Consider the following 18,852-nt stretch of genomic DNA (forward strand, 5'->3'; position numbering starts at 1 on the left):
AGTTTCAACATCAGATCACTCCTGATGAAGACACTAGACTGGAGTATATAAGGACTCAAGTTTCAACATCAGATCACTCCTGATGAAGACACTAGACTGGAGTATATAAGGACTCAAGTTTTAACATCAGACCACTCCTGATGAAGACACTAGACTGGAGTATATAAGGACTCAAGTTTCAACATCAGATCACTCCTGATGAAGACACTAGACTGGAATACGTAATGACTCAAGTTTCAACATCAGATCACTCCTGATGAAGACACTAGACTGGAGAATGTAAGGACTTGAGTTTTAACATGAAATCACTCCTGATGAAGACACATAGACTCGAGTATAAAAGAATTCAAGTTTTAACATGAGATCACTCATGATGAAGACACTAGACTGGAGTAAACAAAGATTCAAGTTTCAAGTTGCATCTTAATCTTTTGTGCAGTGACAAATAAATCCAAAATAGCTCATCGTTGTTTAGATCACAACTGAACCAGACGATGTAAAGCAACGTGACTTATGGATCACAGATTTTGCTGCGATGCAAAATGTCTACAAGCTAGTTGTTGCTATGACAAGCAAAGAAATTGGTAATGCATACACTAACATACGAAGATTGTATCGTCCTGATTTGCTATGGATGAAAGGAGATTTGAAAAACCGCTTTCTTTTCAGCGATATACGAGCTCAGCTCCAAGTCGGAGTTTTTATGTTTGTATCGTGTTCGTGGATTGAAGTCAACACCGATTTCCTTGAACTTTTGGTGAGTTTTGATTTTGAATTGAGCGAATTTGTTATTGTATCTTTCAATCATAAGGGAACACAGTTAAAAGTATTGTGCACACCTCCTCTCACCATGTCAATGTATCTGATAAATTACTTGTACGTACTTCATGCTAATCATGGCTATAGCTAATCAATTCTCACAAAAATTGTATGTTTTAAGTTTCGAATGAGAACGGTTTTAAACCGGGGAGAATCGTTGCTACGCTTGTGAATGTTGATTGTCCAAGTTGGCGGTTGACGCTGAGACCTGGGGCCGACTGCACGAAGCATGGAGATAGCGTTATCCATTGGATGGCAAAAATTTTAAAACGGTTAAAACTTCTTACAAAGGAAAAATATATGGTTTGAGCTGAGCAATCACTGAAATAAAATATTTCTTCTAAGATTAAAAAATTTCTTTGTCGTAACAAAAATATAGCCACCTTTTTCACAAGTTTAAACATTTTTCTCTGCAATGGTCGACGCTATCCAAGCTTCGTGGAGCCGACCCTGACCACTAAAGTGTCGACGTCAAACATCGGCTGTCCTTCTCAGGTCTACAAAACATAGACGATCTTTATGTACAAACATGTTGGGAGCTGTTTCTTCCTCACAAGCATTCCGATATCTTATCCCCACAGATCCATATAAAACCCTAGCTTTGTCTCGTGAAATATTAACTCCTTGAAGACTCAAACTCTATAAAGATTATGACTAGGGATGGGCTGGGGTGAAGACTCCAAACTAAAACTCTATAAAGATGATGACTAGGGAGGGGGTAGGTAGCTACCCATTTTGGCTACCATTAGTTTGAATCACCATACATCTCTAATGAACCATTTAACTTGTTTAAAGGTCCAATCCTGATCAACCAAATGACTCCATTCTCGTTTTGGTGATGTTGCTGGTTACGTCAACGCTTTAATATTTTGTGAATCTACCATCTCTTTGTTTGATCGTCCTGCACAATCCAGTGCTAACCAACAAGGTACACAATTCTTTGTTTAATCATCCTGCACAGTCCAGTACTAACCAACAAGGCACACAATACTTTGTTTAATCATCCTGCATATTTTTCACAATACGTCATCGAAGGTGAATGTCTAACTTTACATTGATCTTTTTAGACATAACATTTATGGTTGACATTGGTGATATAACCAAAGGTCATTATAAAAACTGTCGCCATATTTATCATCACGGACATAGTGAATGGACCAGACAAGGTTAGTACGTGATGACGTTTAGTACGTGATGAAGCTCAGTACGTGATGAAGTTAAGTACGTGATGACGTTTAGTACGTGATGACGTTTAGTACATGATGAAGTTTAGTACGTGATAGCGTTTAGTACGTGATGAAGTTCAGTACGTGATGACGTTTAGTACGTGATGAAGTTCAGTACGTGATGAAGTTAAGTACGTGATGGCGTTTAGTACGTGATGACGTTTAGTACGTGATGAAGTTAAGTACGTGATGACGTTTAGTACGTGATGACGTTTAGTACATGATGAAGTTTAGTACGTGATAGCGTTTAGTACGTGATGAAGTTCAGTACGTGATGACGTTTAGTACGTGATGAAGTTTAGTACGTGATGACGTTTTGTACATGATGAAGTTTTGTACATGATGAAGTTTAGTACGTGATGACGATTAGGACGTGATAAAGTTTAGTACGGATGACGTTTAGTACTTAGTTCAGGACTTAGAATTAAATTCCCGTTGAACACATCGGAGGCTATTCAGATTGTCAAATCCACCAACAGACGACTGATACGAGCACGGATTAACGACTGTCACAGACGAATCAACTATTACATTACAATACACAATTGACACCCACATTTCCGGTACACACAATACAATGGCGTAAGAACCAGATAACAAATACGGCTAACCTGACGTTTACTCCTCATTTGACTCTGAAGATGACAACCGCTAAGGTTGTCGAAACTGTTAGGAATGACGATACATTAAATGTGTATTAAACCAAGTATAAGATATCTGATCATAGTACTAGTCACATGATCTGGTATGCACTACTTATTGTATGCTAATTTTACACTTACTCTCCTTTATCTTCTGTTCTGCTCGACACCGCATGGTTTAGAACAACGCTCGCTATGTAACTTAAACTATTAAATATATGTCGTTTTGTTTTTGCTTTAATATTAAATTAACAGTCAACAACAACAAAAAACAGTTCTTCTCAGGACTATACCAACCTGAACGATCTACATTTACAAACATGTAAAGTTTAGTACGTGATGAAGTTTAGTACGTGATGATTTTGACTTCAAACTGTGCTCAGAACAACTTAAGCCACACTTGAGAAAAGACTTTTTAATTTAAATTTTTTCCGTATCATTTGGCAATTGTTACTGACTAGAATTTTTTAGAGCAATTGAGTTTGCATGAACAAGAGCAAAGTGATCAAACTATAGCAATTTCTTCGTGTCATTTTCAGTGATGTATACCAGTGTACTAGATTGTTTCATATCATGTGCTACCAACTATAAGAACGCTCTTGTCCTTGGCTGGATGGAGAAAAACAAGAGTACGATGCGCACGTATGGATTGTGTTAACTGTTTACATTTATGCACAGTGACGGAGCCAGCTTGTATGTTTGGTTGTGCTGTGCAAAATTTTAGATTATTGACAGTAGTTATTTCTTTAGTAATAAGCCTTTAATAGCCGAGCTCGAGGTCTTTACGGAGAAATATTGGACCGAAGTCTATCTCAGTGAATACCGAGAAAGCGAGGTTATTAAAAGGTTTATTATATGGCATTTTTTGACCTGAAACGAAGCTTGCTTTCTTTCTCGTCCTTGCTGTTTTTACCAGTTGGCTTTCACTTTTCTAGTTTTCGTCCATAAAAAAATCGTTTTATGTTGTATCATCTGGATAGTTAAACTGTTTTTCCTTCGAATCACATTCGTAAATGGTTTTTTGTTTCGTTTATTTTGCGTTTTGCTGTTTGCATGACGAAGTTTGTTTGTTTTTATTTGACTGTAAAATTACGCGTTTTGGACCGTGGTCGATTACGGGGGAATAATGGACCGGTAAAAATGTCTCTGATCCAATCAAAGCGCGCCATTTAGCCGGAAGTAACGCTTGCCATATAATAAGATTACTTAGTTTAGCACAGCCAAACTTAAAGGATAGCTACGTCACTGTATTTGCACGAGGGAAGTCAGGAACAGTAAATAGTTCTATTTGAAACTTGAATTTCTTGCTTAAATTAATTCTGAATTGCGTGAATCTTGCGTGAATCTCGGACTTAACTTTTAAATTAATTCTGAATTGCGTGAATCTTGCGTGAATCTTGGACGTAACTTTTAAATTAATTCTGAATTGCTGAATCTCGGACGTAACTTTTGAATGCAGCAAAAACGAAACTCGTCAGCTGTTTATGTTTCCAAGACATGTTTCAGATTAGCTTTTCCTGTCGTATGGTTGTATCAGTCGTATGCTACCTGTTATTGTCTTCCTGTTGTATCAATCATTTACCCCATGCTCTTGCCTTCCTGTTGTATCAGTCATTTACTACCTGTTCTAGCTTTTCTTTTACATTATATTGTAGGACCGTGTTCAAAATATCTCAAGGAGTGAATGCTTTTGATTACAACGATAAACTGAACTTAATTGGTATTAAGATTTTGTTGTTGATTTGCATGATGTGTATAGACTTTTCACTGGATTACCGCCACCTGAGATAGTTTAAAAACAATCTAGTGAAACTTTACAATTTGGTGAACTCATTGTACTCCAGCATGCTTAATTTTTATGGCGTATATTTGATAGTTTAATCCTCGAGGACAGTCGGTGGCCAACTACGGCATTGTTTAACTTAAGAGTTAAGAATCCAATCACTAATTACCAGTCTCTTCATGTTTAGCCACGGCAGGTGTAAATCATCACGTGTTGCTATGGAATCCTTACGTCATCTCAAAACCTGTTGGAGTGCTTCGTGGTCACATGCAAAGCGTGATTGCCGTAAACTTCATCAGATCACGTGGCCAGATGATTAGCCTATCAAAGGACAAGGTGCAATCTTATAGTCATAATTCTTTTTAGTTCTGACATCTCCCTTTGGTTTTGAACTTAAACTGGCACTTTTCTTAATGGCCCGTTCAGACGATCCGATTGTTTCAGTTCCGACTTTTGGTTGCTTGTTCAGACGGTCCTATAATTTTATTGATATTTATATTCGTTTAGATATTTATAGTCATGGGAGCAGACATTAATTGTTGTCCCGTACATTTATCGATATATTTGCGTATTTTTCTTCTTGTTTCCAAGCGTTTTTCACATGTACAATGTTTTCGCCAAATGAAACTTGGAAAGTATGGAGAGTAAGAGGTCCAGGACGAGTCGGCTTTCTTTGATCTTGTCGGATGAAAATAGACCAAGTTCTATTTCCATCCGATTTTTTAGATTGACCGATCCAAATGTCTGAAGCTCACTTTATATGTGTTAACACGGTCCGTTTTTTAGGATTCGACAAAATCAGATCCGACAAATTGGATCGTGTGAACGGGCCTTTAAAGAGCTTTTGAGGCAAATTCTCAAACGCATTTTATTGACTTAATCAAAACTACTTGCTTTCAAAACCTGATCCGCGCACAAAGTTAAAATTGGTGTGTTATTGGCGTATCTGTTAGCCATCCTCCAAAGTCGCGATTTTGACGCTTCCTTGCTAACTTTTTCTTAGGGCCATGTTGACTCTTGTGACTTCATAACGAGTACAACTTCCTTTCCTCGAAGGTTTTTGAATGTAAGCTATTGTTCTTGTCAACTTTCTAAAGGTTCTTCGTGTGTGGGACACTCATTTGCAAGTATGTCTTCAACGTCTATCGGGAATGTTTCCGAAAGGACCTGAAATCTCGACCGTGTTGTACTTCGATGAAGAGAGAAGTACTTTGTTGACTGGATTTAATCGCCGGGTAATAAACTCCGGTAGTAAGTCAGTAGAAAACAATGGATTTTAGAGGAACTTAGTACAGCACATTATACATTTATGAATACTCTCCCTCCCCCAATCATCAACTTTAGCATTTTGTTTTGTTGTTATATATTGTGCAGGTGGCTGTCATGGTGATGAAACCGGAAGTAAAAGATCGAATCCTTAGCCATGAGCATCCGGTTACGGCTGCAATCTACAATCGCAAATTCAGTCAGGTAAAAGATACAGAAAAGGTTTCGTGTGCGTCAGTGCTTGAGTATTTGTTTTTCTAAGTGTACATGAAAGTTCAATTTGTTACAGGTTGTGAGCGCATGCTCTGGTTCTGTCGTCACGATGTGGATGATTGATACGGGACAAAAAGTCAAACAGGTTTTGTCTCATGTGAAAAATATGAAGAGATAAAATACATAAGAAATATGCCCCTTACCAGCTTGACTTCCACTTTAACTATCTAAGAATGCAAAACTTACCAGCTCAACTTCCACTTTAACTATCTAAGAATGCAAAGCATACCAGCTCAACTTCCACTTTAGCTATCTAAGAATGCAAAACTTACCAGCTCAACTTCCACTTTAGCTATCTAAGAATGCAAAACTTACCTGCTCAACTTCCACTTTAGCTATCTAAGAATGCAAAACTTACCAGCTCAACTTCCACTTTAGCTATCTAAGAATGCAAAACTTACCAGCTCAGCTTCCACTTTAGCTATCTAAGAATGCAAAACTTACCAGCTCAACTTCCACTTTAGCTATCTAAGAATGCAAAACATACCAGTCCAACTTCCACTTTACCTAACTATGAATATTGCAACACATGAAAACATATTAACTACTTTATTTAAGTATGAATATTGCAACTTACCGGCTCAACTTCCACTTTACCGAATTATAAAATAAAATTTAACAGTTTACTAGTGCTCATGGTAATTCGGAAATAACAACGCTGACTCAAGACGCGAGTGAAACAAGGTTATTCACCGGAAGCACAGATGGTACAGTAAAGGTAAGAATAGTTGAAAAAAGGGATTGATGGTAGTCATGGCAACCTCCTATTTATTTCGTGTTGAAAATTGCAAATATTGATGTCAGTTTTCTTGTATACTATTCACAGATCTGGGATTTCAATGGTCACTGCCATCACGTGTTGGTTGCTGGCGATGGCAGTCCTTGTGATATCACTCAAATCTTGCCTTTGAAAAGAATGATTCTCGTGGTGGGCTGGGACAGGTAACAACCATTTAATACTTTTACTACTCTGTTTTAGCTAATTAAGGTAAAGATTTCATCCTTTGACAACTCGTCAATGGCTAGTATAGGTAAAGATTTCATCCTTTGACAACTCGTTTATGGCTAGTATAGGTAAAGATTTCATCCTTTGACAACTCGTTTATGGCTAGTATAGGTAAAGATTTCATCCTTTGACAACTCGTTTATGGCTAGTATAGGTAAAGATTTCATCCTTTGATAACTCGTTTATGGCTAGTATAGGTAAAGATTTCATCCTTTGACAACTCGTTTATGGCTAGTATAGGTAAAGATTTCATCCTTTGACAACTCGTTTATGGCTAGTATAGGTAAAGATTTCATCCTTTGACAACTCGTTTATGGCTAGTATAGGTAAAGATTTGATACTTTGACAACTCGTTTATGGCTAGTATAGGTAAAGATTTGATACTTTGACAACTCGTTTATGGCTAGTATAGGTAAAGATTTTGATATTTTGACAACTTGTTTATGGTTAGTATAGGTGAAGATTTGATCCTTTGACAATTCTCCTTTGTTTGTATGCTTTGAGATCTACGTAATCCTTCGACAACCGTAAACAATTGTGCAAAATTTTGCAGCAAAATCACTCAACACTGCGCCTACTTGCGCAAAAGCAACTGAAGAATCTTCTTCACTTCATATACTTCCATTCAATGTAGGACATTGTGTGTGTTCCGTGACAGCCAGTTGACATCGTACTACGTGCATCCTTCAGACTGGAAAGGTCGTCAGGTTAGTGTATGACTGTTGTAAAAATCCCTGTGATTGTCACATGACACGAGACCGAAAACTGCGAATCTTATGAACTGCCTGCAATCAAAGGAAAACAAAGCAGCTAAATTGTAGACCCTCCCATCCCCTCACCCGCTCCTTTTCTGAACAACCGTAGATGCATATTGATGATAAAAACATCGTTGCAGCTTTATGTACAGATGCAGTAATGATTTAATTGATTTCAACTTGAACCTAACAAACAATGGCTACTGAATATATTCCCATTCTACAAGATCATTAAAAGGCTATGATAACTTGTACATTTCCATCAGGAATGCTAAATCTAGCTCATTAATTCTTTACTATAGCCGTAACTTTTAGTTGTAACTATTACATTATGTTTGGATATATGTGTGTTTATAAATGAACGCTAAGCAATCGCTTCTCTTTAAATCATTTTAAACACAGGAGCACCAGGATGACATTCAATGTATGTCATTCACGCCTCCACATACTCTGGCAACCGCGAGCTACGACGGGGAACTGGTCTTGTGGAACACAAGCTCCGAACAGGCATTTCGACATTTCAATTGTAAAGCACACAAAGATGGACGTGCTAGCAGACGGCAACGAAAACTTGTACGACAACTTTCCTATGTGTAGCTGAGTGAAATATGCATTCGCGAATGAGGCTTCAGTTTACTATAGTACCCAAATCCTAATGCTTACTCCAACTTTACTCTAGGAACGAGCCAACAGTGCTCTGTCACAAGCACGTGGAAAATCTCCGGTTTCCTTGACTACGGGTGACGCAATCCAAGATGACTTCTCGAAGTTTTTGTCAGCAGAGGTACGCATATATGGCTTTTGTGGGGAGAAAAACTGGCTCTGTTTTTGTCTCTCTTTCTTTTGGTAGAGTAAAAACGGCAAAAATCTTGAGAGACTAGTAGAATTTTTGCGCTGAGGTCTTTTTGCAACCTTTGAGAAATTTTTAGACAAGAAAACAAGTCGACTACATTTGCCGTTTATGTTAGTTTCCTTACACTTTTCAATATAGAATGAAAAGGAAGAAAACAGTGGATATTTTGTCAATAATCTAATATTTCTATACAACCGCCCTCCTCCAGCTGTACAGAACGAGGCAGCGGATCTTGTTTCCTGTGGCGCTAATGGTTGGGTATGTATGCAATGTATGGGTTGGGGTTAGGAAGGGATATGTATGGGTTAGGGTTAGGAAGGGATATGTATGGGTTAGGGTTAGGAAGGGATATGTATGGGTTAGAGTTAGGAAGGGATATGTATGGGTTAGGGTTAGGAAGCGATATGTATGGGTTAGGGTTAGGAAGGGATATGTATGGGATTGGTTTAGTTTAAGGTTGGGGTTAGGGCTACAAGGAGGCATGTATAGGATTGGTGCATTGGATAGTTTTTGAAACTTGTAAAAAATGTGTTTATGTTTTTCTTACGGCAAAGAAATTTCATAGTCTTCGAAACAATATTTTATTTCAGTGATTGTACAGCTCAAATCAGTTCAATTTATTCTCCTATAAGAGATTTTTTAAACGTTCAGAAAAATTTGCTATGCAGTGGATAGCGCCATTCGACCTGAACTCTGTTGGTGTTATAGAGTTTACTTACGCTTGTCGAATGTGTTGAATGTTGAGACAGCAACAGTTCTTCTCAGGACGGAACTATCCTTCAAGGATCAATATCTGCGAACGCGTAATCATCCTGTTATTTATTAAAATACGAATTCTTTTGCATACACGCTACTTGAGTCAGAACTTAAATCTTAGGGTCTGTTTATATGAAGCCGGGCTGGCCCGCGTAGCGGTGAATAGCCCGGTTTGTGAGACGAATTTTTGTTGTGTTTATATGACGTTCATCTCGCTTGCAGAGGCGTTTTTCGCTGTAGAAATGAAGACTTGTATAAAGCATCTTCTACTTATAATCAGACAGATTATCAATCGAATGCTCCACCATCTTTGTATCGCAGCGAAAGTTCTTTCTTTGAACCATTCTCGTGTCTTTTTTGCTCGCTTTTGCACATGCACGTATTCCGCCATTTGAATATGTTATCATATACGCATGCTCGAATAGTCCAAATTTAGCTCGGCAAGCGGGCTAGCTCGGCATTTGACACGGTTTACACGAGAAAAATTTTATCCCGGCAGGCGAAATCTCGCCTGTGCCCAGTGAGATCTCGCTAAGCGGGCCAGCTCGTGTCGCCATATAAACGAAAAGAGATTTTTAATATAATATCTACAACGTAGGGAGGTCTCGCTTAACGGGCTATCTCGGTAAGCTGGCCAGCTCGGCTTTCATATAAACAGGCCCTTAGTGGAAACGTTTCCTCGTTCAGAAAAATTTAACTGCTTGCTACAAGAAATCGTCAATTTCTAACTTAGCCTTACTATTTTACTATAAGTGTACATAACCCAAAATCCAATTCTCTGAAGTCTTGTTGAACTTTGTCGCCAGGTTCGATTCTGGAACACTGCTGATAACTCATTGGCTGGTGAATTCATAGCTCACAATCACGGTACGTATAAATTGATTGATTTTGTCCTCGCTGACGAGCAAAGAATTTTTTCTTCCAACACTGGGGGGAAACATTTCAAATCATCCAAGGGAACGTTTGTTGTGTAAACAACCTCGTTTGCATTCATTATAGCTGGAGCAATAACGATGGCAGTCGATGGTGACTGTCGTTACTTAGCAACTGGTGATGGCGATGGATTTGTGAAGGTTTATATCATTACAGAATACTGTGTGTCTGCTAATGTTGAAGGAGCATCGAAAATGCCACCTCGTAAGTGAGTCATAAAAATTTTTTTATGTACAGACCGAGCCCGTTGGGAGAGGTTTATACAAAAAGACAGAGGTCCGATATTTCTCCGTAAAGACTGAAAATGTGAGGTTATTAAAAGTTTCATTACATGGCATTATTTGACCTGAAACGAAGCTTGCTTTCTTTCTCGTCTTTGCTGTTTTGTACAGTTTGATTTGCCTTTCACTTTTCTAGTTTTTATCAGTAAAAATAAATCGTTTCAAATTGTATCGTCTGGATAGTTAAACTCTTTTCCAAGTGTTTTTTCTTTGAATCACATTCGTAAATGGTTTTTTGTTTCGTTTTTTTCTTGCGTTTTTCTGTTTGCTTTACGAAGTTTGTTTGCATTTAACTGTAAAATTATGCGTTTTGGACTGTGGTCGATTACGGGAAAATAATCAACCGGCAAAACTGTTTCTGAGCCAATCAAAGCGCGCCATTTTGCCGGAAGTGACGCTGCCATATAATAATGTATATATTTATACAGTTTTATGTCATAATATATGCATCATAGCGTATCCATAATAGTTCTATATCATAGTTAATCTATAACAATATGTCTATAGAATTCTATAGCTATAGTAGTTTATCTGTATCATCGTATTTCTGTCACGTGTAACTTCGTGTGTATTTTCGTGTTTACATGCAGCATTGCACCGTCACGTGTAACTTCGTGTGTATTTTCGTGTTTATATGCAGCATTGCACAGACAATTTCAGCCTCATTTTGACGCCATTACAAGCCTGGAGATTATACTCAGATTCGACAGAATGCTCTTGCTCACGTCATCAAACGACTCTTCGCTGGCATTGTGGGATATTCATGGAAGACAGTTGGGCGTATTTGGTCAGGTGCGTAAAGACAGGACACGAGTACATTATTTTTTAACATATCTGAAGTCCTTTTCTTGAAACGATTATGTATGAGCAGGAAAAACATTGGAAAATCGAAGATCTACCTGTTGAGCAACCTGAGAATGAAAATGACGAGTCTAATTTTCTTGCTAAGGTAATTTTGCCGTCCTAATTCTGCTTATAACGGCTTTATAGTGAAAACAATAATCATTTCTTGATGTATTCAAAGTGCATATTATGACTCTTGGTAGTGAAAATATTGACTGTTGAATTACACAAACAAAATATTTTATTGCTCAATAATGGTTTTATCTAAAGTTTGTGCCTATCTAAAGTGCTTGAACGGTTCAAGTGAAAATATTTTATTGCTCAATAATTGTTTTATCTAAAGTTTGTGCCTATCTAAAGTGCTTGAACGGTTCAAGTGAAAATATTTTATTGCTCAATAATGGTTTTATCTAAAGTTTGTGCCTACCTAAAGTTGCTTGAACGGTTCAAGTGAAAATATTTTCAGCCCAACGACGATGAGAAGAAAGACATTGACTCTCCTTATGTCAACGAAGAACGTCCAAATGTTGAAAGTCAGATCCCCGAAGACTGGGATCCAACAGATTCCACTTGGGACAGCAGCATATTAGGTACAGTTGTAATGTTTTAATGACGTCATGTTGCTAGGCAACTTCAAAGTTAAGTTGAAGTCGACATTCTTTTCACTACATGGGATTTTCTACCAACATGGCGACCGATGAAAACACCCTATAACTGGTGGACGAGTATTTTGGTGTCACGTGATTTGTGTTATTTCTGATACAGGCAAATCGTTCAGTGAACCTCGAAAGCAAAAACGTCAACGTCGCCAGCAAGTCATCGGTCGAGGAAAACTCACTGATCCTGAAAATGGGAAGCTGAACTCAACTGGATTGACCTATGGTGTAAGTCAAGAAGTTCATTTTTCATCCTTTGATGTTTAGTCAAACCTTCCGTACACAGACATCATTGGGACCGTGACATGGCGTCCGTTTACGAGAGGGGTTTGGTTATTGGGAAAGATGCGAAAGGAGTGATCATCTGCGTCATTATTATTCAACTTACATAAAATACAATCAAACCTCCCGTAAGCGGATGATTTTGGGGCCACAACCTGGTGTCTGTTAAGAGAGTTTCGATTCTGATAACAGCGATGAACAAAGACGTTTAAATTTACACTTCTCAGTTTTTAACATCATTTTTATGTAGCTATATCGGCCACTGTCAACTGCTGTCTGCGAATTATTTTCCTTAGGAAGCAGGAACTCTCCAAAAATGTCAATTACATATTATATTTAATCTTAGTTTTCTTATGGTGAAATGGATATATTGGGAAGAGGTTCCCCTCTTATCCACCACTGCCACTATCAAATCTAAATGATAAGAACACGTCACGTGCTTTACAAAAAGAGGCTCCCCTCTTATCCATCACTGCCACTATCAAATCTAAATAATAGGAACACGTTACGTGCTTTACAAAAACAGGTTCCCCTCTTATCCACCACTGCCACTATCAAATCTAAATAATAAGAACACGTTACGTGCTTCACAAAAAGAGGTTCCCCTCTTATCCATCACTGCCACTATCAAGTCTAAATAATAAGAACACGTCACGTGCTTTACAAAATCATTTACACTTCTTGCTAACGCGTTTGTGTTCTTTTTTGTAGACGTTGCGCACCGAAGAATTGTCTGCAATCCACAATTTACAGAAGCCCGATTTCGTGAGCAATCCTTCGAAATATTTTAGTGATGATTTTATGAACAGCAGAAAAAGTTCGCCGTCGAATATTGAAAATTTACCTCATACTTCTGAAAGTAAGCAAGTCATGTAGTTTGTTTTCCTGATGCTTAGGGGCTGTTCGCATGAGCCCGGTAACTGGGATTCAGCGAAGCGCTAAATCATTTTGGCAAATGGAAAAGATTAAATGCTTCACAACAAAAAACTTATTTGACCAATTTATATATGCTCTGACTTTGTAAATTTATAAAACCTTTAAAATGAAAACAAATAATTCAGCCTGATTCGAAATTACACTTAAAATGACTTATGACGCTTGCAAGAAAAGGTTGTAAGTTTTGCGTTTGAAGTTTTCGCTCCTTTCAACGACTCGAAATCATTTCACCTGAATCCCGGTTACCGCGGGCTCATGTGAACAGCCCCTTATCTTTCATCTTAATACACGAGAGTCACTGCGTGATCAGTTAATTAGGTTGGATCATGTGGTCATCACCAAGACACAATATAGGTTATTACAAAGTATAAAATTCATCATTCGAAAAGGGACATCTTGTAAACTCAAATTTACGTTATAAAACAAGACGATTTAAACTGTAATATTTCGGTTTTGTTTCAAAATCATTTTCAAACACAATGATGTATATTTACAAGCTGGCAGTAGTTTTATAAGTACAGTGAAGTGTTGGCTTTATTATGAGGAACTTTTATTGGCAATGTTCAATTGTTAATTAGTAATAATTACCATTAGATAAGACAGAGTAAGTGTTAGCTACATTATGAGGATTTTTATTGGCAATGTTCAATTGTTAATTAGTAATAATTACCATTAGATAAAAGTTGTTCTATTAGTGGCAACGAGTTAAGAGAAGAGTTTTAAACACTTGTTAGCTTTTACATCTGATGTTTTTATCAAGAAGCTTTTAAATTTTGTCTCTTGTCAATATAACTCAAATCTTGAGTTATCGAGATGGTTTTTTTTTACTGTGTTTTATCGTTTATTTCTTCAAATTTTCGACTGGAAAAAGGGAACATTTACTCGTGCATCTTCATGGAATTCGTTTAAATTTTATTAAAATTTGCAATAAACCTCGAAATACTATTTATCCAATTTCTCAAACCTAAACTTAACTCAGACGCAAAAAATTAAATGGTAAAGTAAATGATGTTTTTTGAAGTATATTTTATCATTTATACGTTCACTTGTTTTATAAAAGTGAATTGTGCTATGGTGGAGACTTATCATTTCTTGAAAACTGTCTTTTTCTTTAGCCATCAGTATGCGTTACGACGAGAAAAACCTTTTCCCGAAATACATTCTTGACATGGACATGAAGATGAAAGCATTGCATGCCATCGAAACGCACAGATCACGTGCGAATACGCGTGCTGCTGGCAGCAGTCGCTCGAAGATATCGACGGCAGCCCACAATTTGCTTGGTAAAAATCAACCTTTAAGAAAACATGCACAAAGATGGAAACTTTCCACGCAACATGAACGTTTGGATGCAAAAAAGCCCAATGTTTAAAATTCCATCTATCATGGTGTCCTTTCTGTTGTTCTCTCCTTTGGCCTACACCACTGACCGCCTAGATGAAGCTATTCCACGCGAGACGCGATACACGCAATTTAGGCTAGCTGGTGCTTAGTAATATACCTAATGTGAATCATGTCGGGAGCGAAATCCTGGATTTCCACCAGGGAGGGCTGCGTTTTTTGTACTATACGATCGATACTCACTATACGATAACATTTTCATTAACAAGCAATGATTACCAAGGAATTATACTAACTCAGGAGGGTGTTTGAACCCCTGCACTCCCTGTTGAACCCCCCAGCTTTCCTTTACTGCATCACAGCAACACAGATGTTCACTTCATTGGAGACTCTTCTCGGAACTGGTGTTTCCACTTTGTTATTCCTTAGAGTCTGAGCTTGTAATTTACTTGTGTTTGATGAATTGGGAGTATTCACCCATCCAAGTTTTCACTCAACACATTTGATTTTAAAATATTTATTTAGGGCAGTGATTGTTGCATTATTTGAACAAGTGATTGCATTGTTTGCATATCATCATCAGTGAACTCCATATATATATATATCTGGAATGATAACTACAATACATTTTATAGATATAAAATTGAAGCCAAAGTCCTAGTCTCTTGCGCGGTTTGTACGTCAGTTCCAGTCCTTCAAAGTCGAACATTCACGCGGTTTGTACGTCAGTTTCATTCCCCTGAGTGCCAAACATACACGGCCAATATAAATTTGAATACAAATTGCAAAAGCATAAACATATAAACAAAATCACGACAAACAACACACTAGGCCAACTCCTCGCAAAAGGTTATTTTTTACAGCTAAAACTTTACTACAGTGAGTTCGTTGTAACTTACAACTTGTAACGAGGAAAAGCCAACTGAAAATTACACTTTATGCTAAAAACGCAATACAATAAGAAAGTATGACGAGAAAATATTCAAGAATAAATTTTTCTTTCGTCGGAAGGTAAATTTTCAAACGGTGTCAGACAGTGTTTGTCTTTTTGGTCGTTTCAATGGATTTAAAGATCTGTTTTTCCGAAGATAAAAGAAACTTGAATATCCAGGTTCATAAAAAATATTGAGTCTATAACTCGCATTTTACTTTTTACAGAGCGATTGTATCTTTCATCGATTTTGATAGTGCTTGAAATACTAAATGGTTGTCATCTCGATATCAGTAATTGAATATCCTTAAAGACTTTGATATGTTTTAAAGGAAAACCGCAGCGTAAAAGCAGATCGACTAAGTTCACCTCACCCTGCTTCTCGATTTATCACTTTGATTCACTTTCCGTGAACCTTTTCATTCCAAAATTTCGTTATTTTACGCTCTGATCAAGATCCGAACTCTACCATTACCAAGGGACAAATGATTTAAAAAAATTAAAATGAACACGCGAGAGACTAGAGCCTGACGTGTGATGACGAATGATGACGACAAATATTTTTTTGGCTTCAATTTTTGGCTTCGGTTATCATTCCAGTTATTCAAATGTCGAGTTCACTGATCATCATACGGTGTGTTTGTTAAAAGCAGGTTTTTTATCTTTGACATGTCGACACTGAATCTAGTTCAATTCCTGTAAACTGACAATGCAAACTGACAATGCAAAAACTGACAATGCAAACTGACAATGCAAAAACATAGAATATAGCTTACTTTTCAATGAAAATATGTTAAATATCTTGTTCGTGCGAATGACCGCATACCCAAGTATTGCGGGCGTTGCATTCCATTCACAAAATTAGGCTTAGATAATAAATATTTTGACTGAGGTTTGTGATTGTTGCGTATATTCCTTTCAAAGTTTGTTCACAACCTTGAACGTCGATATTAAACTGAAAAAAGAGGTGCCAGGTAAGCTAGATTTGTTGTTCGTCTCCATTCAAGTTTTTTTTTGTTAATCTCAATACAACATTTTCAAAGTATTGCTGTGTTGTATTTTTCAAGCTATTTGTAAATGCCAATTAGTGACACCGTCCCTTTTGGTCTTACGAAATCAGAAGTTTCCCTCCGAAATTTGGCTTTGCTAGTATTCTTTTTAGTATGTTGTCGTAATTTTTCGTCGTTGTTTGTAGTACTTAGTCGATCACTTGAGTTAACTTATGGCGAATGTTTACATTGTCTGTAAATAGTTCGTAAATCGTAATTGTCAGAAGAAAAGAAGCTGCTTTAAATTCTGTCTTCCATTGATTTGAGGACATTATTGAGCAATTGAATGAATGCAAACGTTATTGTGTCATGTTTTGAATGACTTAGGTTGCCATTCACGTATTTCTCGTTGTAGCTTTATTTTATTTAACGTCAACTTATGTCTAAGATCTGTGTCGAGTGCATTTATTCAATTTATCAATTCGTTTTTCAGATCGAATCTCTGGCTGTTAGTCTACAATATAAAGATGATGAAGTATTTCTTGTCTATCTTGGTCATTTTTTTGGGCATTCATAAAGGTGTGTTGTAGTGAAGTACATTGGAACATTGAAGTGTTGTTTTTGACCAATCGCAGATGATTTGAAACCCGTTTAAAAACTTGCCACCCAAGGGGGCCTAAGCAATGTCAATGACTTCACAGACATCAAGTAACTTTAGCAATCCTCTGTTCTTTTATAATGGTATGAAAAAATGATATTCCCAAAGTCCCAAAGCTTGATGCTTTTTAGCATCAAGTGCAAATTAAAGACTATTTTAAGTTCACATAGATTCCTAAAGATCAAATGTGTAGGAATTGGTGTTTTAGTTACCCTTTTGATAATAGTGTTGTCTCATTCTTTGCTCATTATTCTTTGTTGGATTTCATGTGTTTTGTAAATTGTTAGTGGACTATAATTTAAGACATGCAATTGACTGCTTCCCGGCCCCCCATCCCCCAAGTGTTAATTCTTGCATACCTCCATTAAACGGCTACAAAGCCGATTCCTATGGGTGGTCGCTTAGTATAAGTTTAACTCTGTGTAGCACATTGTGTGACAATCTCAGATCTCAATCGATGCATTTAGAAATAAGCTCTGTGACTGCTGTCTTGAAAATTTTTTCATCATTATAACTTGAGAAATCTTAGTATGGCATGCATGAACTGTGTTATAATATAAGTCTTATTTGATTTTATAGTTGTTTCCATCAAGTGCTACATTTGTGTGAACGACAATATAGAAAATTGCTATAAAACCAATCAAACATGCGACAGTAGCTTCGACAAGTGCTTCAGTATGCAAAAAATAGACGATAGAGGTGGAAAATGGTACACTAAACTGTGTGCGGATGAATGGTATTGTGAGAGGAACGAGGGGGCATGCAGTGACTTGGATGGACCAGAGTATGCTTACTTGGATTGTAATGTGGGCTGTTGTACGGACAACTATTGTAATGATGTGCAAGGTGTTCGTCTAAGCCCGCTAGTAATCACATTAACCACGATCTTCACCGTTGTCGCATCTTTGTATCAATGGTAAATGGACAACGTCGAATGTTTTTGACATTGCAATCATGGGAGGACTCCGCATAATTTCTCTTTCCATATTAGTGCTTTGCTTTTTCATAAAATGTGGATTGTACACAGCATTCATTTCTTACTAAAAACGCAAGTTGAACATTTTTAGGTTTTTGCTATGTAGCTGCATGAGTGTAACGCGTAAAATCTGTAGTACATTGGTAGTCGTCATATGATGGGAAATTCATTATTATTATTATATCTGTATAATTTATGTGGAAATGACTAGTGGGTAATTTATGTAAATAAAACATTTTTTACTATAATTGTGTGTTTGGCTGGCGACATTCTGATTTAAACATTCGTCTTTTGGACATATGCTCAAAGCTGACGTATTCATACCTAGATTCAAACAAAACTTTTATCTTAAAGTGGATGGTTTGAACCTGAGAGTATCGTTTAGGTGCTTTTAGATGTAGACAGTAGACTGTTCAGGTTCGCGCAGTCCTGGGGCCGGTTGCACGAAGCCTGGATAGCGTTATCCATTAGATAGATAGATAGCAAGTTTTTTAAACTTTATGAAAAATTTTAAAAAGCAAAAAGTATAAGATTCGAACTGAACTATCACTGAAATAAAATATTGTTTCGAAGATTACGAAATTTCCTTGTCGTAAGAAAAATATAAACACATTTTTTGCAAGTTTGAACATATTTGCTATCCAATGG

The 18,852-nt window shown here is 37.1% G+C and overlaps 1 protein-coding gene and 1 long non-coding RNA gene across 2 annotated transcripts in view; both read left to right on the plus strand.

The window, feature by feature from the left end:
* The window catches only part of LOC124450505 (WD repeat-containing protein 49-like), a 17,262-nt gene extending 2,115 nt beyond the window's left edge, over window positions 1-15,147 (plus strand). The window contains 25 exon segments of the mRNA XM_047001171.1: window positions 476-584; window positions 670-757; window positions 1,615-1,649; window positions 1,652-1,747; window positions 1,887-1,985; window positions 3,226-3,328; window positions 4,342-4,406; window positions 4,657-4,805; window positions 5,567-5,704; window positions 5,844-5,939; window positions 6,025-6,093; window positions 6,631-6,726; window positions 6,835-6,950; window positions 7,649-7,721; window positions 8,172-8,342; window positions 8,449-8,553; window positions 8,761-8,880; window positions 10,185-10,245; window positions 10,378-10,515; window positions 11,233-11,384; window positions 11,464-11,541; window positions 11,902-12,025; window positions 12,201-12,319; window positions 13,085-13,232; window positions 14,425-15,147. Of these exon segments, the coding sequence (XP_046857127.1) occupies window positions 476-584; window positions 670-757; window positions 1,615-1,649; window positions 1,652-1,747; window positions 1,887-1,985; window positions 3,226-3,328; window positions 4,342-4,406; window positions 4,657-4,805; window positions 5,567-5,704; window positions 5,844-5,939; window positions 6,025-6,093; window positions 6,631-6,726; window positions 6,835-6,950; window positions 7,649-7,721; window positions 8,172-8,342; window positions 8,449-8,553; window positions 8,761-8,880; window positions 10,185-10,245; window positions 10,378-10,515; window positions 11,233-11,384; window positions 11,464-11,541; window positions 11,902-12,025; window positions 12,201-12,319; window positions 13,085-13,232; window positions 14,425-14,681 (2,805 nt within the window). The 3' untranslated portion in view covers window positions 14,682-15,147.
* Window positions 15,148-16,204: 1,057 nt separating this feature from the next.
* On the plus strand, window positions 16,205-18,452 carry LOC124450507. Its single transcript, XR_006950020.1, has 3 exons — window positions 16,205-16,555; window positions 17,064-17,149; window positions 17,808-18,452. It is a non-coding gene; the product is annotated as an uncharacterized LOC124450507 (long non-coding RNA).
* Window positions 18,453-18,852: the final 400 nt, after the last annotated feature.

The sequence above is a fragment of the Xenia sp. Carnegie-2017 genome, unplaced genomic scaffold (assembly GCF_021976095.1).
Source record: "Xenia sp. Carnegie-2017 unplaced genomic scaffold, XeniaSp_v1 HiC_scaffold_24, whole genome shotgun sequence".
Lineage (NCBI taxonomy): Eukaryota > Metazoa > Cnidaria > Anthozoa > Malacalcyonacea > Xeniidae > Xenia > Xenia sp. Carnegie-2017.